Source organism: Fukomys damarensis, unplaced genomic scaffold (assembly GCF_012274545.1).
Source record: "Fukomys damarensis isolate Sample0158 unplaced genomic scaffold, DMR_v1.0_HiC HiC_scaffold_16, whole genome shotgun sequence".
In the NCBI taxonomy this organism is placed as follows: domain Eukaryota; kingdom Metazoa; phylum Chordata; class Mammalia; order Rodentia; family Bathyergidae; genus Fukomys; species Fukomys damarensis.
The window spans coordinates 73,854,215-73,878,310 of record NW_022900928.1 but is presented as its reverse complement, the minus strand read 5'-3'; the positions used below and the strand labels follow the sequence as shown (position 1 = coordinate 73,878,310).

At 41.0% G+C, this 24,096-nt stretch overlaps 1 protein-coding gene across 2 annotated transcripts in view; it reads right to left on the bottom strand.

The window, feature by feature from the left end:
* Positions 1 to 12,916: 12,916 nt before the first annotated feature.
* Positions 12,917 to 24,096, bottom strand: part of Ddx25 (DEAD-box helicase 25) — a 21,618-nt gene continuing 10,438 nt past the window's right edge. For both annotated transcript variants that reach the window (XM_010628660.2, XM_010628659.1), the window contains 4 exons: positions 18,406 to 18,643; positions 17,349 to 17,511; positions 14,223 to 14,411; positions 12,917 to 13,196 (listed from right to left, as the gene is read on the bottom strand). In XM_010628660.2, the coding sequence (XP_010626962.1) occupies positions 13,135 to 13,196; positions 14,223 to 14,411; positions 17,349 to 17,511; positions 18,406 to 18,643 (652 nt within the window). In that variant the 3' untranslated portion in view covers positions 12,917 to 13,134. The remainder of the gene's footprint in view (positions 13,197 to 14,222; positions 14,412 to 17,348; positions 17,512 to 18,405; positions 18,644 to 24,096) is intronic.

Sequence of the window (24,096 nt, the reverse complement as noted above, 5' to 3'; positions counted from 1 at the left end):
CACAAAAAAAATTAATCAAAAAAAAAAAAAAAAAAAAAAAAAAAAAAAAAAAAATGAAGAAGTAAAGGACAGGGTTGGGAATGTAGCTTGGCAACACAGTGCCTGCCTAGCAAGTACAAGGCCCTGAATTTGACTTCCAGTACAAAAAAGATAAAGAATAATGAGCCAGGCATAGGCAGTGAATGCCTGTATTCCAGCATTTTGGGGAAGCTGAGGCAGGAGGATCACAAGCTTGAACAATTTAGTGATTTAGTGAGACCCTGCCTCAAAGTAAAAAAAAAAAAAAAGACAGGGGGAGCTGAAGATACATCTGTGAGAAGGACCTGGGCTCTATGTCCGGTATCACCATCACCGCCAAAAAAGAAAGAAAAAGGTAAAGTAAAAGATAAGACAATAGACCAATGGAACCAAAACAGAATCAGATGCAATACTTATGGATTATAGGGTGTAACCAAGGTTGCTGTTCAACCAGAGCAGTCAAGCCACAATTTATTTAATAGATTAAGTAGGCACAACTGGCTATGTCTGAATAGAAAGAAGCTCTCTAGCTCTTAAATTATTAAAGCTAAATTTCAAACAGGTGAAAGATTTAAATGTAACATTTAAAACAGTTTATGAGGAAAATACTAATAACACTACAATCCAGAGTTTGAAGAGATTTTTCTAAACAAAAATATAGAAGCTACAGTAAAAAGGCAGGCATAAGATGTTAAAACTTGAGAAAGATGAAAGTTTCCAGATATAAAGTCAGGAGACAAGTTAGAGAAAATATATCAATAGGGCCGGGGATTTAGCTCAGTGGTTCCAGCGCCTGCCTCTCAAGCACAAGGACCCAAGTTCAATCCCCGGCACCAAAACAAAAAACAAACAAACAAAAAAACAAGAAAGAAAATATATCAATATATACTACCGGTAGTTTACATTTATAATACACTAAAAGCCCTTAAATACCTGTAGGAAAGAGAAATAATTTAGTAGAAAAATAAGCAAAAGATGTAAAGAGGTGAGGAGAAAATCCAAATGACCTATACATTTATGGAAGTTGCTCTACTTCGTGAATAGTGAAACACAAACATTTAAAAATGGATACCACTTTTTATTTATCAGAACAAAGAAACTTAAAAGAATGATCCCATCTAGGGCTGGAAATCTTGAGAGAGAAATAGTACTTTAATGGGTATGTAGATTACCGCAGACTTTTGAGAACGGGACATGGTAAAATATATGAAAGCTAAAAATATGCACCTCTTTGACCAATTTATGTAATTTCTGGGAATTATACTATGGGAAATAAGAGAAGTATCTGAGGATGTGTATACAAAAAACAGCATAAAGCATTGTTTGGGGTATCATTCAACTAGTTATGGTTGGATGGTATACATATATCGACATACTATTATACAACTGTTAAAAACAATAAATTATAAAAAGAAATCATATGAGGACTTATATGAGGTCCCTAGAGTCAAACTCATATAGATGGAAAATAGTTGCCAGGGCTTAGGGACGAACAAGAAGTGGAGACTAGTTCAGTGGATATAGAATTTCAGTTTTGTAAGAGGAAAGAATTCTGGAGATGGGTTTCACAACAATGTAAATATAATTAACAATAGTAAATTTACAGTATGCATATTTTACCACCATTCAAAAAGAATAATTTGAAGTTTTTTTTTTTTTTGTGTGTGTGATGTTTTGCTAGGAGAGAGAAGCAATGAGCAGAGAAGTCTATATGGCATTTGTAAAATCACTGACAATAAATGTAAAGTGAATGCCTGCTTGGTAATCCAGACCTGCAAGGCCACAATGGGTGTCCTGTCTGACGCCATAGCGCTCTCCAGCCTGGTGAGAGTCCAGGGCTGCAGGCACAGGCTGGCACCAGCCTGTCAGCCTGAGATGGCCGGGCACCCTTTAAATAGACTCAGGCCCTGATGTTTCCCCCTCTCAACTCTCCTCTGCCAGACACTGGGCCCCCACTGGCTCCAGCCCGGCCAGAGAGGCCCACAGCTGTTTCCAATATTCTGCACAAACTTTATTGAAATGAGAAGCCTCGTTTATCATCCCTCAGGCCCCAGCTCCTCCTGATTAGGTGCAGATGACCTGACAGTCAGTGGGGCTGGAGCCAGCAATCAAAGAGGAGATTGTTCTGAGCCAGGAGGTGAGAGGGGCAGGGACCTGGGGAGCTGAAGAGGCCAAAGGCTCGGCCAGCCAGGGGAAGGTGAGGGTTGTTCTCAAGATGAAGGGAAGGGGAGGGCAAGGCTGAAGAAATTCCTCAAGGGCCACCTCTGTGGCAATATCTTCATTCTCTGACTTCCAACCCTCCATCAAAAGGCATTTCCTATGCCAGGAGGCATCTCCCATCTCCAATCTCCAAATGCAGCCACATTTCTCTTTGCTTATACCTCTCAGGAAACCTCTCTGGGTGTATAAGAAATGGCCTCTTTCTACCCACGGCCTCTTCACAGTTCTACTCTTTCTAAATCTATAGAATCATTAAAACTCAAATACTGAAAATAATCTAGAGATCACACATATTTCTCAGCCACCTCTCAATGTAGGGGCTCTCTTAGCAATTCCCTTGACCAGCAGCCACTCCAGTTATGCCCAGATTTTAAAAGCTGTGCTATTACAATATGGCAGGCCATTTGCAAATAAATTACAACTAAAAATTTAGGATTTTGTTACACTGGCCACATTTCAAGTGCCCAGTTTTCATACTGTATTGGACAATGTGTCAAAAAATGAAAACATTTTATAGAAAAACCATGTCTTCTTTACCCAGTCTCCAGTTTATGGGCAATTCGGCTGTTTCCAAGTTTTAGCTGTTACAAACTGTGCCGCTGTAAACATGGGTGCACATATATTGCTGTGATATGATTCTTTTACTTGCTTTGAAAAGATACCCAGCAGAGGAATAACTGGGTCAAATGGGACCTGTAATCCTAGTTTTTCGAGGTGTCTCTATAATGTGAAATAGGAAGAAAAGGACTAAAAGATAAGAGGAAGTGGGAAGGGGAAGGGGAAGGAAAGAAGGGAAAAGAAAAAATATGAGAAAAGGAAAAAATGTAGAGAAAGTCTTTTTAAATAGGGAAGGGAGGAGCGGGTGAAGGGAGGGCAGGGGTATGGGGAAAAAATAAGAGCCAAGATACATCATGTAAAGGTACAAGATCCCAATGATGAATGTAACTGTACTGTATACCTAAAAGTACCAATAAACTTAATAAAAAAATGAATAGTCTCATATTTTATGCTAGTTATAGACTAACAAGTTAGTCTGCCAATTTCATAGATGCTGGTAGAAAACATGAGACTCCTGGATTAGAGATAGGACTTTTCAATCGCAATATTAGCAGCCAGAGTATTAGCATTTGCTTCTTCCAATTTCCTGAGCTCTGGTTACCATAGGGCAACATGAAAAGCATCGAATGACCCCTGCACACATAGTGGATTGCCATTCAAGAAAGGACCCCTGAGTTTAGTAAGGGTGGCTCTTTTACAATGGGCAGTAAACGTGCTTCCCTTTGCTCTGGAGGAAGGGGTCACTGCAGGCTGTATACAAACACCCCAGAACATAGTCAGTGCCTCTGCTTGAAAAATCTATAGATATGCAAGAGACCCATGGAGAGTTGTCTTCCAACACAGTACAGACCTGGAACGTTTCCATCAGTGCAGGAAGTTCTGCTGGACAGCACTGCTCTAGGGAATAAAGAGCTCACTTATGTATTAGGTTCTCATCACTTCTAAATTCAGACCTAAGGCATCTTAAAAAAATGAGCTGGAATTTTGCACCCTGATGTGTTTCAAGGTGTTTGCCTTGATACAGGTATTCATTCACATCATACTTCTTGCATCTCTTAGATAAACTGTAGAAGGCTGATTTCATGTACTCTGTCTTCATAATGACTTGGTGAAAGGACGAGGTAATAAGAGTAATCAAGAAAGGCCAGAAGCTCTAGCAAGTTTCAGAGGTGGGTGAGCAGAGCAGGGCTGGAGAGGCTGGGGGCAAACAGGTGACACAATCAGGACAGAACATTCCTGCTAAGTGGTTTTCAGCAGCCATCAGAATTTTTAAAATGAGGATTTAAAAAAATGAGATGGTGGATTTAAAAAATGAGATCACTGAGCCCAGCCCCCAGAGTTTTTAATTCACATCTACCTGGGGCCTGAGAATTTGCATTTTTTTCTTTCTTTCTTTCTTTTGATACTGAGGATCAAACTTGGGCCCTTGCACAGGCAGTGGAACCACTGAGCCAAATCTCTGGCCCGAGAATTTGCATTTTCTAAGAAGCATTGCAGCTGGTGCTGATGCTGCAGAGCTGGGGACCACACTGTGAGAACAGTTGCTTTCATCTGATATGTGCAGCATGGGCGACATGCTAGGTGATGCAGGGATAAACAAGATTATCTCAGAAATATTTGTTTTAATATATGTTGGAAAAACATAACTAGCAAAAAATCAAGTTATATTTCTAAATCATAAAGTTGATTTAAGAATATATTTACATAGGTATATAGAATGAACATTTGCAAAGATGATAAAGGTGATAAAATGATTTAAATTTGGGCAGTGCTAATACAGGAAAGGTTAAGTTGGGCCTGCAGTCAAATTCCAGCTCTGCTGTGTGAGGAAGAAAAATGACTGACTCTTGGCTTCCTCACTGTCTTGGTTATTTTTCTTATTGTTGAGACAAAATACCTGACACCCAAAGTTAAAGGAGGAAAGGTTTATTTCAGCTCACAGTTTGTAGAGGTTTCAGTCCATATTAGGCTGGCTTCAAAGCAGGGCAGCAAGCGAGGGCGCATCACAGAGGAGAATCAGTCCATGGCAGAGCAGGCAGGAGGCAACAAAACAGCGAGCAGCAAGCCTCCCTTTCCCTTTTATCTCGTCTATGTTACCAGCCTTTTGCGTGGTGCCGCACATACCCAGGGTGGGTCTTCCCATTATCCAAGTCCAGAACTATGATAAGCCAATTAGTTGACTAGTCCAGTACCACAAACCCTTAATCCAAGTTTCATATCCTAAATCCACATTCGCACACCCTAGATCCAGCCACTTCCAAAAAGCCCCACTGTGACTGTGAGGCTTTGGGGTACATCTAGATATAAGCCATGACACTTATTTATAGAATGGTGTGAGGATTCCACGAGTGTTTCTCACGACTTGTGAGGATCAACTACTCATTCCTTGCCTCCGTCCTTCCTCAGGAAGCAGGCACCATCTCTGCCTTTAGACTGCTCATAGCCTAGGGCACATATTCTGAGGCTTTAAATGCTAGGAACTTGGGAGGAGCAGAGCCCTCATCCTTAAGACAGAAATTATCCCTTCCTTCTGACTGAAGCCTGAGGACTCTGAAAGGGAACCAGGACTTGTAAAGGTGAACAGAGGTCATGCTGCTCTGTCCTGGGACGGGCAGGTGCAGACCCGGGCCCCCCAGTCACCCACGTCTCTCTGTCCTTTGGAGCAGGTCTTCCTTTTCTAATCCTGCTGTCTTACACTTGTAAAAAAAACTACTCGGTGAATTCTGAGCCAGCACCCACATGAGAGGGATGACCTGGGCCTGGCCCAGAAAATCCACCTGGGACAGATTCCATGTTTCCTTTTCTAGAGCAATAGGCCCTTTCCTGGGACTTAGGCATAAGAGTGGTGGGGCAGCAGGAAAGGGAAAACATTATTTGCCAAGAGAGGAAAACTCAAGTATTGTAGGGACAGAGAGATTCTTCTGGAGCCATCCTTCAGGAGACCAGGCTCAAAGCAATCGGCCTTGTTCCTGTTCCAAAGACTAGGGAGAGAATGGCCTTCTGAGCAGCATTTCCATCACTCCATCCACTCCACAGGTCTCTCAGCCCCTGCCCTCCTCATTTTAATGATCTCAGGCAGACATAAAAACAGCTGAGCTCAGCGTAAGTGGCTGAGACATGAACATTGCCGCAGGTCCCCACGGACCCCAGCTGGGCACCCCACCTCCCAAGGTTCCACTTTGACAGGATAAAGTGAACACATTTATTCAGTTGTTTTAAGTGAGCTCACATGAGGCAGTGCCAGAGCACCAAGACATAAATCTTTTCCAGAACCTGGAGTCACTGCCAAACACCTTGGATAAAACTTTCTGCCTGTTCAAAAACAGTTTTGCCTCCCTTCTAAAACCAAGGAGGGGAAAAGTACTAAAAACATAAGCAGATGGGGGGAGGGTGAGAGTAGATTCTGGGAATGACAAACTTGTCAGCGCTTTAGCTTCATAAAAATTCTTCCAGTAAGAAAGGAAAATTTCTAAATCAGAGGACTTTTTTTTTTTCTTTCTTTTATGGTGTTGGGGATAGAACCAGGGCTGCACTTGTGCTAGGGCCAATGCTCTACCGGGAGTTACCCGGGCTCCCACTTGGAGGTTCTTCTTTAATGCTCCTAGATGGTGTGGTGGGTGTTACCCAGACATTGGGTGTCAGCGTGGGTCACCCTACCTGGGGAATGAGGACTTTTCTTCCATCGCTGAAGGCCATATTTGCCCCACAGGTGGAACGACTTGTCACGAGTCATCTTCTGGACTGTGGTCACAGCCTCAGATTCTTCTGAACTAGAGCAAACATCAAGCTGGCTTTTGGAAAACATTGTGAAACTTACCCAGCCAAAAGAACCTTACCCCAGGTGTGTAGAGGGACGCAGAGAAGGGGTGAGGAGTGGGGTGCCCTACATGTCCTTCGGGTGGGTGAAAGATGGAGAATTGCTATGTTTTCCTATTTGTAAAGAGATTCTTTGAAGTTTCTATTAGGTGCAGTTTACAGCAGCAAACACATGTGGCAAAAGTCTCCCACAATCTCATACTCTGATATATGTGTCAAGCAGGTTTGTGTTTCCAGGTTCCTTGTCTACGCATGATTATGTGCATGCTGTAAGCATCACCGTGAATTGGACCCTACTCACCCCTCACCCCCTACTTTCTGTTTCAGCCAAGGACTTTCACCTAGATTACATGATTAAGAATGATAAAAAAGTTAATTATCTACAGAGTAATGTATCGACAGAATAAATCTGTTACTTTCAAATCGATGCAGTCAGATAAAAATACGGAGCATTTTGGGGGAATTGATAAAATGAATCCAAAGTTAACTGTGAAGTTTAAATTGGTAATACTACTGTTAAAATACAAGAGAATTAAAATAACCAAGAAGGGGAACAAGTACTTAAAACAATTATAATAATAATAGTTAAAACTGCAGTATTGGCACAATAATAAACAAATTCAGTAGGTCCTCAGAATTCTGTCATGTGCTTGGAGGTGTAGAAACCTAATATGAAAAAGAAAATATCAGAAGAAAGTGAAAAACAGGGATTTCTCTGTAAGAGATACTGGAATTAACATTTTAAAAATTCCAATCAATTTTATATACCTCACACCAGAATAAATAGATTTCAGATTGGTTGAGGTCAAATGTTTTATTTTATTTTATTTTTTCCTTTTGGTGATGCTGGGAATTGAACCCAGGGAGCACTAAGCTACATTCCAAGGCCCTTTTAAAAGCTTTTATTTTGAGGTGGGGTCTCACTAAGTCTCCCAAATTTTCCTCATACTGGCAGTCTTTTTGCCTCAGTTGTTTTGACAAGTAGCGGGGACCAAAGGAGTGCACTACTACACTCAGCCTCAAATATCTCTTTAAAGGCAAATAATTCGCAATGATGTATGATAAAATACTTTTCCAAAGTATTGCTAACATTGTAGGACCAGTAAGCCAAAAAAGTTATAAAATTAATATATTTCACTATTTTTGTGTGAAACTATAACATAAATTTAAAAATACAAACTGGAAAAGATGTTTTCAGCAAAAAAGGTTAATGTTTATGGTTTTTAGGACAAAGCAATTTACACATATATTTTACACAACTTGGTAAGGAAAACATCAATGTCTCATAAGATAAATGGGCAAAGGAAACTACATATACTTATCAAACAATGACCTGCACACAGAGAGTCCTTTTGTACTAAAAGAGTTGTCTAGCTGTGCCCACAAAGCCTCATGCAGTCTTTTTCAGAGGTGGCCGGGTCTGCAATGTGTGATGCTGGGATTAAGGACGTGTGGTTACTGAACCACTACATTTGAGTGCTTGGTTTGGCACTGTCCAAATCCTGGTACTCAGGGTAAGGTAAAAGGGGCCAAAATGCTGTTAAGGTCTCCAGTTGCTTTTGCTGTCTTCCGCCACCATGATCTGTTGCCCCTCTGCCATGTGTCACCCTTGCCTTGGAGCCAGGTGATGGACTGAAACCCTACAAACTGTGAGCTAAAATAAACCTTTTCCTGTTAACTTTGAGTGTCAGGTATTTTGTCTCAGCAATGAGAGAAAAGTAACTGACATAAAATGCAAGCCAGAAAAAGTTACCATGCAGTTTTCCTCCCTGGTGAGGAAAAGGGACATACACAGGAATGGCTGCAGCCTCTGGATGCTTTCTGGTCCTGTGGGTCAAAAGCCATAAAAGTGCCTCTGTTTTGAGCTGGTATTGAAACAAAACATCTCAAATCCTAAGAAACAATTCAAAATATTGGCAAAAAGTATTCACTGCAGCTTCATTTATCATTACACAGTAATGTTGGAAAACAAGACACTGTATAAATGTTGAGCAAGAATAGTTATGTATTCACCAGTTAGGAAATCTAGTCAATTATCATTAAATGATAATCCCAAAGACTAACAACGACTTGAAGATTTCAAATAAAAGGATAGAGTAAAATAATTCACTATGATGAAGTATTTTTATATTAAGATGAAAAGGGCTATATCAAGGCAAAAACTAATGATTAAGTAATGAGATTTTTGTTTGTTTTTTTGAAACAGGTCTCATTTTGTAGTGCAAGTTGGCTTTGAATTTACTACATTTCCCAGGCTGGTCTTCAACTATCTGCAACCTTCTTGCTTCAGCCTCCTGAGTTGTGGGATTACAGATAGGTGCCACCATGCTCATCTTAGTAATGTTATTTTTGATAACTCTTGTGCTACTACTTTTGCTTGCTGTTTTATTGCTTTTTATCATACACATTTAAGAACTAAAAAATAATCCACATTCTACATAAACTAATGACAATATAAAAGAGATAGTCTCATGGGCTCTATAAATCTGAAAGTTAGCGTAGGGTGTGGTTAGAAGCTAATCCCCCTATTTATTTTCATCTGTTGAAAACAATCTTCTATGGAAAGCATCCATGACTAACATTCCTCAATGTGTGAAGCTAGTCTGTGTGTGCTTATTGGATAAATTTTTGAATATGGAAACACGACCCCAGAAATCATTTTATTCCAAACTCATAGTAATTCAAGATCCAGAAGCTCAGCAGCCAAAACAAGTAACTGTTCACTTTCTGACTGATGGGGAGCTCATTACCTTGCAAAGGGGCTTGTTCAATCAGGCCAGAGACTGTTCTACATGACCTTGCCTGTGAACTTCACACACAGCAGGGCTCCCTCATCACCTACTTCCTTCCAACTGAGATTCCACAAATCCTAAACCAAAGGCCTGGACTAATACTATTATCATTTCTTCTAGCAGTGAAAAAAATATTAAGCTCAAAAAGATGAAGCCATCCCCATACATGAAAAATAAATTCTAGAAATTGGGAATATAGAAATTCTGATTACTCTATTATTAGGGGAAAAATTATGGGCAAAGATAGAATTCCCCAAAACAAGTGCTACTGAGAGTTGCCATATTCCTCTCTACAGATTTTGGATTCTCATTAAAAATGTTTTTCCAGTTCTCCCCTATACAAGAGAAGCTCCACATTTGTTATATTTGAGCTTCTAGTTGCTTCTAACCTTGCCAGAAGTGGGAGGCTGATGCACTGGTGAAGGAGGGCTGGGTAGTTGTAGACACGGCCACTGGGACCCTCCATGTGCTGGTCAGACACACTGTTATTTCTCTAGCCAAGAATCAGCCCACTTCAGGTGTTTCCTGTATTTCACTACAGAGTGTAGAAGTTTACGTTTAAAGGGGAAGTGTCACATTCTTCTCTCAGCCACACATTTAAAAGTGGACAGGAAATATCTCTCTACAGCAGAAAGTTGGCATTCCCCAAAGTAGATATAGTACTAAGACAATTCATGGGTTAAAAACGACGTGAGGGTCTTGATATACCTATTGCCTGGCAGTGGCGGAGGACTGGAGTGACAGGTTAGAGAAGAATCTAAGCCTTCTGTTACTCTCTTGGTGAAACTGGTAGGTGCCAGATGCCCAAATCTTGAATACTCTGCTGAAAAAATTGACGTGCATGGCTGAGGACAGAAGGAAGAACAGGGGGAGGGCCCCTGACTCAAGCACGGAAGTGCAGGCCCAGCCTGAGGAGCCCTTGATCTGGACTCTCATTTCCCCTTCCCCTCCAACAGCTGGGTGTCTGACCTAAGGTTCTTTCTGATGAAGGTCCCGACTTGAAGCAGGGGGCCAACAGCCAAAGCAAGGCTTGACAACCACTTTCCTCTGCAGAGGTATTGCCCCCACCATCACACCAATCCTCGAATAGATTTTCCACTGTTGATCCTATGTGCAGAGACAGCCAGCGGCTTTCACAGTGACCAAACTTTGCTGAGGAGGATCCACACTTTCTCCATACACAATGATGTCTCTTGAGGAGCGGTCAGACATGCTACCAGACTATGACCAACTCATTTACCTTTCCTATTACTAACAGCTGCCTCACATCCAGCACCTCACATCACAGCAGACCTGCCCCAGAATAGGTGAGCTCTCACAGCTCCCACTGCAAATCATAGCCCTGCTCCACAAAATCATGACTTTCAATATGCTAACAGTGGTAAGTTGGCCAAAATAAACCTACTGGATTTGATTTAGTATTTGGTGCCAAGTAATACACAGCTGATTAAGCCAGCTCACAGATGCACTCAAATCATTTGGTTACTTCTTGCCTCTCCATTTTCTTTTTCCTTCAACAGGCACTGAGAGGGATGACCTTGGCCAGAGCATGTGTGAAGACAGGAAAACTGCTTAGAATTCTGAGCAAGGAGCTGCACCACAGCAAACAGCCTTTGGATTGTTGACTCACCAAACTGGACAGTTAGTATTAAAACAGCTGTGACCATGCAGAAAACAGGATGGCTGAGCTGCCTCCTAGGTGGCCAAACAAAGGGATGTGAGGAGAGGGGCAAAGGGGAAGGCAGAAGAATGCCTCGTGTTTGCAGGCCCTGTAGGAACAGTTGTCAAAGGGAGATTACTGGAGGTGCTCATGAGGGCAACTGCTGGAGACTTTATTGGAAATCTGAACTGGCCAGCAAGTAGTCAAGTTTTATTTAGGACACCGGAAGGCTGACTGAGTGTAGTGGAAAGGCCAACTCAGTTCTTGAATACCGAGAGCAAAATATCATGTTATGTTTCCCATGCTTACCCATCCTGTGTCATATTATTTGGATTCAAAACTAGGATGGAAAACATTAAGGAAAATAATGTTAGTGAATGACGAAATGGCAAAAAAAAAAAATTATTTACTCAACGAGAACACATATTCATTGAATACCTGGTATATTCTGGGTACTTGGGGTGATTACGGAGTGGACAGGAGACATAGTGAATGTCTACTGGAGTAGACATTCCTAAGTGGGTTCTCTACAATACTAGTTCTGAGGATCTGTCTTTGCCTCAGTGTCGCCTCTGAGTCAGTAGTCTTAATGATCCATTAATCTGCCTTTGGTTTCATCTCCCAAAGTAAGTACGAATTTACAGGCTTCACCCTCTGAGAGTCTAGTTTGTGTGCATGGGGCAGGGCATCCATAGTTCCCCACAGGCTCTCCAGGTAATTATGGTAATGAGTGGGCCCAGGTTAGGGAATTGCTAGGTGGTACTAAGTGCATACTGGGCAGGGACGACTGATTATCCTGCCCTTCTATAGGAGACTAAGTGTCCTCTCCTCTGGAAACTGGCTACAGGGCAACCCCCTGCCCCAGCCTCATGTAGAACTAGCAATCTGTAGGCCTCTCCTGTAGCAAAATCTATAATGGTTTATTCTGAGTCTCTGTCATTAGACCGAGTTCTGTGAAATCTATTCTATCTTATTCACCTCCTCTTTTCTGGTGTTGGGCATAAAGGTGCACAATAAATTAGCTGATGATCAGTGAGGAAGCCTAGTGATGTTTTACGTATTTAGGGATGAGAAGTATGGATGGGGTGAGTATCACAATAGATAAGCCAGAAGCCACTGTCCATAACAGGGTGACAGAAGCATTTACTGGAGCCCCTACTGGCAACAGAGGGCTGTGAAAGAGCCGGTACCTGGGCTCTGGCTCCTCTATCTTTGTGGGAGACTGGCCCTTCATTCCATTTTCAAGCTCATGGCTCTACTTCTAAGTAGCAAATGTGAGAAATAAAGAATCTCAATGTATCTGAGCTTCCCAGATATGCCATTAATTCTTAAAAGCAAAACCTTTTGGCTCCCTGAGACATTACTTCTTTAGTGGGGCATGTGGACTTGTTTTTAAGCCCTCCACTGCCTATCTTTAAGAAATACCTAGAATAAAAGCTCATTTGCAGAGATTATAAAACAACTGACAATGGAGTAAATCTCTAATTTGAAGACAGAAGCAAAATATTCTGAAATCCTAGATGTCACATGAAACACTACAAAAGCAAAACACTGTCTTTCAAATGTGTCACTTTTCAAAGGTTTTGCTCCGTACATTCACACAGAAGAGGGTGAAGGGCTGAGGGGAAGGGACGTTAATGTCTAACAAGGAGAGCCTGTGAGTGAGGCCTGGAAATGTGTGGCTCTTCCCTTTGCATCAGCAGCTCAAAAACGAAAACAAGTGTTGTTCTACTGCCCCCTCGTGGCCCTGGCTTATGAGAGACACACTCTGCTCAGATTATATAAACTGGACCTGAACACATCCCAGGCGTCCACAGAGATGTTTACCTGTTAAAAAAAAATTAGACTAAGAAAGGATCTTGCTTTTTCTTTTATTCAAAAGGATCACGTGCTTTGCATTAATATGGTTTCCACAAGTCCTCAGGTCTTGAAACTGAGTTCCATGACATTTATTTTGCCATCTGTGACAATTTCACATCGAAAGAGCCTCAACATAAAAAAGTATCTTTAAAACCTCCTGAAACATTCACACACAAAGTTGCATATCTCATAAACCATAAAGTTGTTTCTTCAATATTCAATCTTTTCAATCTCATCCATGTCTTCAGGATCAAGATGCTTAATACTGCTATCTAAGAGAACAAAAGAAAAAAGGAATCAGTCTCACCCCAGGGCCTAAATGGAAGTTCATTCCAGGCTCCTCTGAGATTTTTTTTTTTTAAGACTATGACACCTTTGAGACTATATGTTCCTGTGACACTCTGCATAGAATGCCTTGAGATAAGAATGTGAGGAAAACATGGAAACAAAATAACCAACTAATCCTAACCAAAACAGCAGCAAATGCACCAGACCATGGGATATAAATATTCAGATGTGTTGGGGCAGAAAAAGGCCATAGGGACAGTGACAAGAGCCTGGGAAGGACTAAACTTTCTCAACTGCAGTCACTTCCCAGGACCAGGTTTATAGGGTTTATCATAGCTACAGTATTCCTAATGGCTCATTCTTTCCTATCCTCTCCAGTAGCTTGACATAGGGGTAACATTCATTCTGCAAACTTAAATATTCCAAACAATATACATGCACATTATATATGTGCATTTTTCAGGGCCTATGCCTGTTGTCTCCTAGGAGGTAATGAATGTTCCACTTGCCCCGTTCCCCAGCATATGCCTGCGCTCTGGGCTGGAGTGTGATCCAAGGAGCAGGACGTCCTCAGGGCTCTGCAGTCCAGAGCCCAGGAGGCTAACACAGCCTGCCTTGTTAGATGGGGGGTGCTGCAGGAAGGGCTGTGGAATTCAGAATTCAGGCTGTCCTACTGCAGAGGGTGGAGCAAAAGGAGGTGAAACATGTAAACTAAAGAGGTTGGGTACAGAATATAATCTTAAAGGACATTATTACTTTGCTTAGGATACATCACTTTTATATTATGCAAATCTGCTCCAGACTCCAGAATGAGCTCATGTAAATTCCACTTATCTTGAAGTTGTTCTTTAACTATCTTGTAGGAATGACCTGATAAAGGGTCTCAGGATGAGTCTGGTCCTATGGATGAGCAGCCTTCCACTCCATGGCTTCTGCCTCCACACTATCCTCTGGACTCACACTCCTGGCACCCCTCACCTGGCTCCCACTGAGAAAGTGGCGCTACTTACTAAAATGGTCCTGGATTTTCATGAGCAGGGGAAGTTTATTCACTTCAATCATGTTGAAGGCGAGGCCTTTCTTCCCAAAGCGTCCTGTCCGCCCAATGCGGTGGAGGTAGGTCTCATAGTCAGGCTCCTGTGCTTGGTTTATAGGGAGATCAAAGTTCACAACAATTGTGACCTGCTTCACGTCAATCCCTAGTAAAGAGAAGACAGGTAGGGTTGTGATATTTTCTTTAGGACCATTCAAGAACCACATGTGCTAGGCTAGGGATTTAGCTCAGTGGTTCTGCCACCTGCCTCTCAAGCGCACAGACCCAAGTTTGATCCCTGGAACAACAACAACAATACCAAAAAACAAAAAAACACATGTGCTAAAGGAATTCCCATTAATGGGGACAATTTGGAAATCACCCTGGCTTTACATAACTGAAAGAGGTATTTTGGTTGGGCTGTTAGCTTTCACGCTATGATGTCTATGATGCTGGCTAAATGTGAACAGAGGCTGATTCTACATAAGTGTAAACGTAAAGCCACACAAAGCACGTGTGGACAGGAGTGCACATTTGTGTGTGGGAGGTGCTCTTGCCAAGCCCCCAGGGCTGCTCTCTCCTCTCTGCCTCTGCTATATGAACACTCCAGCAGGGCCTCTCCCCTCCAACCGTTTAGTTCTCACTGGACCACAACTCCGCTCCATTCCCTGGCTACTGTTCTTGATCTTTTCTGTCTCTTGCCTCAACTGTTAGGAAAACTTCCAGACTGGTTCCCCCTCTATCTCTTCGCCTACTTCTCTAATCATTCCCACAATGACCACCACAGCAGGTCCCAGAATTTGTGCTCAGAACCCACTACCCAAGCCATACAGGATAAAGTGCAAGCCAGTCAAGACCTCAAGCCACCTAAAGTCTCACTTCTTCCTCTCCTAAGTACAACACACCAGACACGGGGTCCAGCTATTTCCCAAGCACACTGTAAATTCTTTCCCAACTGATTCATCAAATGTTGTTTAGCCTTATAAGAAAGTGGAAAAATTTCACAGTGGCTGTGCCATTTTGCATTCCTGCCAGCAGTGTCGGAGAGTTGCAGGTGTGTGCATCCTTGTCACTGACTGATATTGCTACTGTGAGTTTAACCATCCTGGTTGCTGTCTAGTATATCTCACTGCTACCTTTCCTTCAAAACCTTTCAATTCTAAGGTTACCCAGGAAGACTTTCTGTGACCCCAAGGGCCTTCCACCTCCCAACTAACAAGCTGTTTGGGTCACAACCCTGGTTTCTCTTTGTCCTGGGCCTTCACCTGAAGTGTTCACTGTGCCCTCTTTTTGTCTAGGGCAGGTGCATCCAAACGATGGGCCTGGATGGCCGGTAATGTGGCTCCACAAGATCATAAACTTGTAAGGGTATTATATGATTTTCAGTTATATTTTTCATGACTCAGTTGAGTGCTGCTTGTGTATGGACTACGTAGGTAACATCAGAACACTGTGTGGGGGAGGGCGTACTACAGGGCTAACTTCACTTTCTACGTCCATGTACACAGTCAAATTGAAACCTGCATGTATCAGATGTTATCTGTGCTTGTGTAAGTTGGCAAGTAAAACACAGTGACTGTGGACAACAGCATTTCAACCTACACATGTGTGTGTGTTCCTGTGAACACAGGCAACTACTGTTACTAAGCAGACATATGAGCCTTCTTATTTATTAAACTTGCACTTCTTTTATTTCATAAAATAAGTTGAAACACAAAAAAGGAAATTGTGTATTTATATACATTAACTACATTCTATATTTAATTTTTCAATATTATATACATGGCCCCAGCCAATTCCTCTTCACTCAGTGCAACCTAGGCAAACCAAACAGTTGGTCACCCACAGTCCGGGGCCTGGACTTTTGCCATACAATATGGTAACCATTAGCCCTGTGTAGCTACTAAAATTAAAAATTCAGTTCCTCAGTCATGCTAGTCAAATTTCAAGTGCTCAAGGACTGTATATGGCTAGAGGATACCAACATCAACAGCATGGAATAGAACATTTCCATCATTGCAGAAAGTTCTATTGTACAGAGCCAGTCTAGAGAGGCAAGAGACTAAATGGTGCTTTTGAGCAGCAGGGATCTTATCCCCTCTCAGGCTATATTTCTCAAAGGCAGAGCTCAGCACACACGACTAATAGCGCAGGTTATCAATTCTATTTGCTGAACTCAGAATGAACACAGGAAACATAGCTTGAATATGGAGTCTAAGCAAGGATGCAGGAGGTATGAAGGAGGAGGAGGGCCATTCTCTTGAAGAAATAATTTTTTCCCAGTAGTTAAAAGCTTTAAAACTAGAAACACCTCAGAGATACTGAACATCATTAGTTATTAGGGAAATGCAAATTAAAAGCACAATGAGATCTCACTACATAGTTTCTAGGATGGTTAAAATCACTAGTAAGAGTGCTAAGAATCAGTTGCTCACGAGGACGCAAAGCAACTGCAACTCTTCCACACTATTGCTGGGAATGCCAAATGGTGCAGTGACACTGTGGAAAAGTTTTGCAGTTTCTTATGAAGCTAAACATGTACTTATCACATGACCTAGCAATCCCACTCCTAGGTATTTACCCAAGAGAAATGAAAACACATGTCCACATAAAGATCTACACATGAATTTTCATTACAGCTGTCTTCAAAATAGCCCCAAATTGGAAACAGTCCAAATGGCTAACTGGTGAATAAATGAACCATCAGTGGGAAACTACATACAATAAAAAAGAAGGGACTATTGATACGTGTTACAACACTGATGGAACTCAAAGGCATTCTGCTAGGTGAACAAGTTGGAGGCACAGGCTCTGTGAATATGACTTAATTTGTACGGCATCCTTGAAGAGATTAGATATATGGGCAGAAATCTGACATCTGGTCAGCAGCTGCAAGTACCACACGATGGAAGAAGCCTGACTGTAGAGGAGCATGAGGAAACAGGGAGCTGGCAATACTCTGTATTATGATTAGTGAGTTTACATGACTATATATGCTGGTCTAAACTCACCACATTATACATTTAAACAGTGGATAGCATCATGTCTAAGTTAAATCTCAACACCTGACTTTAAACACACACACACACACACACACACATACCTCGAGCACAAACATTGGTTGTTATCAGGACCTTCTCTTTGCCATCTCGAAACCTCTGAATGATAGAAGCTCGCTGCTCCACCGTCAGCTCCCCGCTCAACAAGGACACCTGGTGGCCATCCTGCATCATCTCCACGGTCAGCCACTTGGCATTCCGACGTGTCTATGTGAGAAACAAAACCCACAACGGCACCCCTGGTGACAGGGAACAGCTGAGCTTGTGATGCTGAGGGAGTGGGGGAAGACTGGGATGCAGAGGAATTCTGGCTCCAGGGCCTTCAGTCTTGGAGAGGCTTTAGAACATGGTGTGGATTCTCCTGCTGCCTGTGCTTCTGAGGGCTACACCCTTGCAGCCAGAGCTTTGGCTTTCACACCCAGGAAAGGAAATGACAGACACTCGCGGAGGGTTTTGTATGTGCCAGGCATGTGCTTTTACAATACTTTAATGAAGTAGCTACTTAATCTCATTCAAAAAACTTTAAAATGCCCCCGCCCCCAAATTCAAGGCTAAAAAATGTTAAGTAACTTGACCAAGGTCACATAGCTGCCCCATGGCAGAGCTGAGCTTTGATTCTGCAAATATGTTTTCAGTGCCATCTACATGCCCGGAAGGTACAGTTTAGTGCAGCAGATATGGAGATGAATGAGGCAGACAAGACCCTGCTCAGGAAGCCTAGCATGTTCACATGGTAGGTGAGAAAACAAAACGTATGAAACAAGAAAATAAACAGCAGGAGACATTAGTAGTAGTCGATATCCTTAATCTGATAAAGGGTATCTATAAAAACTATAATAAATATCAACCTCAACAGGGGAGCATTATAAGCAGTCCTTTAATAAGAAGGACCTCTAGGTAGCATCAAATTGAAGATTTGAACTTTTCTAAGTTTCACCCATAAAATATAGGTCCGTTCTAGTCAGAGCTCCTCTGAAGATTAAACTGGATAATGTATAACAAGAGCTGAACCTGGTGCTTGGCTCTATGGCACTTATGAACGTTGCCGTCTCCCAGCCTTTACCAGTCTGGGCATGAGGAAGACACATCTAGCAAGTTTACCTGGCAGAAGATGATGGCCTGGCCAATGGTGATCCCACCATAAATGTTGCACAGAGCTTGATACTTGTCTATCTTGTTCTCACACAGCACATAATACTGTCGGATGTTGTTCAGGGTCAGCTCCTCTCTTCGTAACTTGATAACATTAGGGTCAGGAATGATCCGCTCGGCAAAGTGCAAAACAGAGTCTTCAAAGGTTGCTGAAAAGAGGAGCATCTGGCATTCGGAGGGCAAAGCTCTGTAAGGGAGAAGGGAAGGTGGCCATCACCCAGCTGCCAGACTGCTCCTGTTCTTCAAGCACTGCAGGCCCCTCACTGGCAGCTGCTCCATCCACACCTGCGGAGTGGGAGGTGCTGCCTGCAATGACACGTGACACTGCCACAAAGCCCAGCATTCTGTTTCTTCTTATTTCCCCAAGAACTCAGAGAAACACACATGGAAGGGGGAACTTGGATCGGAGTTTAGGTTTACACTCAGGAAGGTCTGAAGGTTCTCATGCCAGTTTCTCCTCTTTGTGGGGACAGCCTCACACAGAGACATTCAACTGGAGACATTATACATCTTGGGAGGGAAAGAAGAACAACAGCTACAACTAACTTTATTTGGGATGGGGAGACACCATAAGAGGGGAGCGAAGAGAGGAAGTATAGTAATTTAAATGTACACTAAGCCCATATAGTTATGAGGAGCTTACATAAAGTTAAAAACAGGAGAAAGGGAGCCATGGACTTAGTGGTCAGAAGAGAGGTTAATAATCCCCAGGAAGTGACAGGGACTGGTGACAGGCAGAGGGCTTCAGGGGATTTCTTGGGTGCTGGCAAATAAAACTCTATTCCTCAATTTGAGCTGTGAGTGGGCATGTACTCTTGAGAGTTCACTCAGAAATAGACTTAGGATTTACATATCTTTCTGTATACATTTTATGTCAGTCTTTAAAATTTAATTTTAACTGACACAAAAATATAAAAACTAATGGGGTACCATGTGATGCTTTGATACATGTATACGTTATAGAATGTTTAAATCAGATTAAATTGGACATGGTAGCACACATCTATAATCCCAGCACTCAGGGGGCTGAAGCAGTACGAAAGAGTTTGAGGTCAGCCTGAACAATATAGTGAAACTCTGTCTCAAAAAAAAAAGTCAGATCAAACCTATGTCCTTAAATATTTATTATTTTTTTGTAGTGAAAACTTTCAAAATATTTTTTCTAGCCTTTTGAAATATATTTTAACATCGCCCTATCATCCATTAACAGCACACCAGAACTTCTTGCTCTCATCTGTCTGTAACTTAAACATACTAACTCAGATACCTGTAGTCCACTAATAAAACTTTCCCATCCTTCCTTCCCCTACACTCCCCAGCCTTGAGCAACAATTAGATTACCAACAACTCTTATGATATCAATATTTTAGTGCAGCCATTATGGAAAGTAGTATAGGGGTTCCTCAAAATATTAAAAACAATTATCATATGCTTCAGCAATCTCCTTATTGGGTGGTGTGTATACAAAGGAAATGAAATCAATATGTCCAAGGGACATCTACCAACTAATGAATGGATAAAGAAAAGTGGTATGTATACACAAGGGAATATTCAGCCATAAAAAGAATAAAATCCTGTCACTTTCCGAGACATAGATGGTACTTGAAATCATTATGCTATGTAAAATAAGCCAGACACAGAAAGACAAGTATTTTATGAGTTCACTCACACATAGAATAAAAAAATGCCACTGTTAAACAAACAAACAAGACAGGTCAGAGAGAAATCTCATCTTTTGAGACAAGGACAGAATACTTGGAAGAATAAAGCATTAGTGTTAATGGTGAGCAGGGGAGATTACATGGTGTAGTGATTTCAAAACATGACTTATAGGGCTGGGGCCAGGATCATCCATGGATCTTTTTAAAAATCACAATATGACAGACTTCTGGTCAACTACAGTTAGACTGTATACGTGTTCTACCTTCCTGCTACTATGGTTATGAAGAGGTATTAATCCACAGAAAACACAGAGAACAAGAGAAGATAAATGGTGGATGAGACAATTCCAATGTATTTTTTAAGGGGCGGTATTAGGAAATGTATGGAGCTAGGAAACGAGTGCCACCAAGTGGAAAGTTGGAGAAATGGCAGCCAACTTTCCCTCAGCACTCCTGAGAGGTCTGGGACCTACAAGCTCCCGAGGCTGACAATTAGGTTAAGAGGACTGAACATGTTAAAAAAAAATGGGAAAATTCTACATTCACATGTGGGGTTCTCCTGGCCACATGCTGTGTCCCAGTCCTTCATTTGGAGAAGAATGACAGGACTGTTATCCCAAGGCCTGGACATTTCATTCTAAAGTGAAAATTTATACAAATTAACATAAGAAAAAAAAAATCACAGTCTTCTTTGAAGAAAATATTGGAGTTTGAAGGTTTAACAGAAAAAAGAATGTAAAATATCTCAATTTTTCTATTGATTAGTTATTGAAATAATTTTTATTACTTTTAAAATATAATTTCACCCATTTTTTAACAGTGGCCATTAAAAATTTTTAAATTATACATGTGGCTTGCATATTCACTACATCATTTATTTAACATTTTTTAAGCAAAAGAAAGAAAAACAGCAATAGCGGACTTATCAACCAACATAAATGCTAATTACTTCTTAACATTCTCTTGAGTAAAAAAATACAAGAGACTTTCTTTTTAACTACTGAATATTTCCTAGAGTTCTGAACTTTTACTTGCTGTTATACATATATAAACATACCAACTTGTTGGTTAGAGGTTGGCAGAAGGGAATCTCCCTTGATCTGTGGCCAAAATTAGTTGAAATACGAAAGCTGGCTAAAAACATGAATGAGGAGCATTTGGATTCTCCTACATGAGGCAGCTAAGCATATACTAACAAAAGGTAAGATGTTTACTTTGTACAGAAATTCCAGAACTGGGGATGCCAGCCTCAATGGAAGGTGGAGGTAAAGCATACAGCTGAAAGGAGAGGGTCAAGTGAAAATATGCAGGCTGAATGGTAGACTCTTCTCAGCTAGCTTTCCTATGCTGCTTTCAGGAGGCCAGGACCAGTGTGCTACTCCCCAGGAAGAGGATCAGAGACCAAAATACTTTCAGATGCCAAATCACCCATCCTACAGTTAAAAACCCAGCCAAGTACACAGAGCTGTCAATGAGAATTTCAGTCCTTCATCTTAGATTATACAAGGTTAGTAAGGTATCACCAGCTATGATGGGGAAAGGTCTTCTGTGAAAGATAGAGATGTGGCAAACAACAGGAAACCTGCATAATTCAGAGACAACATTGAAAACAGAAAAATTAAAACACTATAGTTAAATGTCATCAGTGAGATAATAGTGGATGTTGTATCCATAATAAAGAAAAGGAGCTATGGAAAAGAAATAATCAGAGAACACCAGTATGATTCAGAGAAAAAGAAAGCTAAACGTGTTATGTTAATGACATAACAGGAGAAACACAACTGGACTAAAGGTAAACAATGAAGATAGAGCATAATTCACCATTTTTTGTTTTTGTTTTTGTTACTTGTACTGGGAATCAAACTCAGGGACTTGCACTTGCCAGGCAGACACTACATGGCTGAGCTACACTCCTGACCTATAAAGCGCCACTGAAAGAAAGAACTTGGAATTGAGCAGCACGGATAAGAGGATGTGAAAAGCATAGTAAGACTGGCAGTGCTTTGAAATTTGGCCTCCATAAAAGACACAAGTGCCCGGTTGAAAGCAGTAGACCCTGAATTAGCTTGGCCATCCCACCCAAATGAACATGCATTACTGTATTGTTTCCCTGATATCTGTGAAACTGAGTTCCCCTTCCTGGTTTACACAACCTCCTCAGTACAACGTCCTGAGGGTGAACAAATGGGGAGATGCTAACAATAAATGTCTCACCTCTTCTAGTGTAAGCTGATTCTATCAGGTCTTACCAATGGCCATGCTTTCAATATTGTGATTTAAAAAAATGAAGTTTCAAAACATCTTGACTGAAGTTTTAATAAAGCACAGAAAATACAAAACAAAAGATTGCTCAGATCTTACTCAAATACAGACTAGCCTTTACTCAATCATCTGCAAATCAAGTAGACAGTATAAATGTAAAGTCTGACATATTCGGTTCAGTCAATAATCTTCCTAACAAGGCAAATGAAGATGTTTTACTAGCTAAATGACCTGCACTCTTTGTACACAGGATTTTAAAAATAGCTATAATCTGCTTAGCTGTGATGCTAGCACTTATATTATCCACATTTTTGTCTACTGTTTAAATCCTTAACTCTTGCAAAACTAGGAAGCTTTTAACTATACAGAACTGGAGAGAGGTTCTTAGACATGTGTCCATAAGATGACTATTGCTGTTAAAAATGTTTTAATACTTAAAAAGTTACAATACTGGTTTGCTGTAGCATCATATTTTCAAAATGTAGGACGGAAAAGAATGTGTTTCTCAATCTGGGAATACACCAAAGATGAGAACAGAGAAAAGGATTACCATGCAGCAGAAATGACAGGCTGTTCTTCTAAAACTGTTTGATGACCTCTGAAGAGGACCTGGAGAAAGGAGTCCAGAGAAGAGTAAAGAACAGACTGACTGCACCTGAGTTGTCTGGTATTTCACATAGGGGCAACTCATGTGACAAGAAACTTGTATGGTAAGAACTCAAGTGACAAGAAAAGTATTCATGTATTTTTAAAGAATTAAGACTGCTGTAAAACTCAAAAAATGTCACCGAAAAAGGACAGACACATTAAACAGGACTTTCCTATCTGTTTACCAAAAGTGTAATTTACTTGGAATCCATCCTTAATTTCAAAGGTTAAACCATCTCTGTGCATTACAACCATTTTCCATGAGAAAGAGAGTTTAACTCAGGATAATGCTTAAAGTACTTCAGAGGGTTTAAAATTTGTGGGCATTGTAGACATTAACAGTCTATCTGATGAATTTATAGATACAAGAGATCTGAATGACAAATAACTGGTATACCCAAAAGAACCTGCAGAGCGAATGGCCATTTCTAGAGAGCTAGAAACTAATTCAAACAAGTCTAAAAGGACTAGAATATTCTTACTCAGTCCCAGCAGTAACTATGTGAAGTAATATATATATATTAATTAGGCTGACTGTGGTAATCATTTTACAACATGTCGGTATCTCAAAATGTCATGTTTTACATTTTGTGTGCCATGACTGTGACCTGCATTGGTTCTCTATAAAGTCTCATCACTCCAAGCAAACAAACAAACAAAAAAACTAAGAATTTTCCCAGACTGATAGGTCCAAATTCTGAGAACAAAAGGGAACACTACATGTCTAGAATAAGGAATGAACCAAAGTGTGTCACTGAGAAATTTCAGAATACTTCAGAGAAGAAGACTCCAAAAAATTTTACATAGAAAAAAACTAAACCAAACCAGGTCACACACAAAAGTGTGGAGATCAGGATCAGCAACGTAGAAAGCTGAAGATATTAATGAAAGTTATTTTTTAAAACTTTGTTTTCAATACTGCATCTGAATTTAGAGGGAGAATAACTTCCCAACATTAGATTCCTATCCAGCTAAACTATCAATCAAAATATCAAACCCATATGGGCACTGAAAATATTTTCACACATTAATTTAAGAGCTCACATAAAGGCTAAAAAAAAAAAAAAAA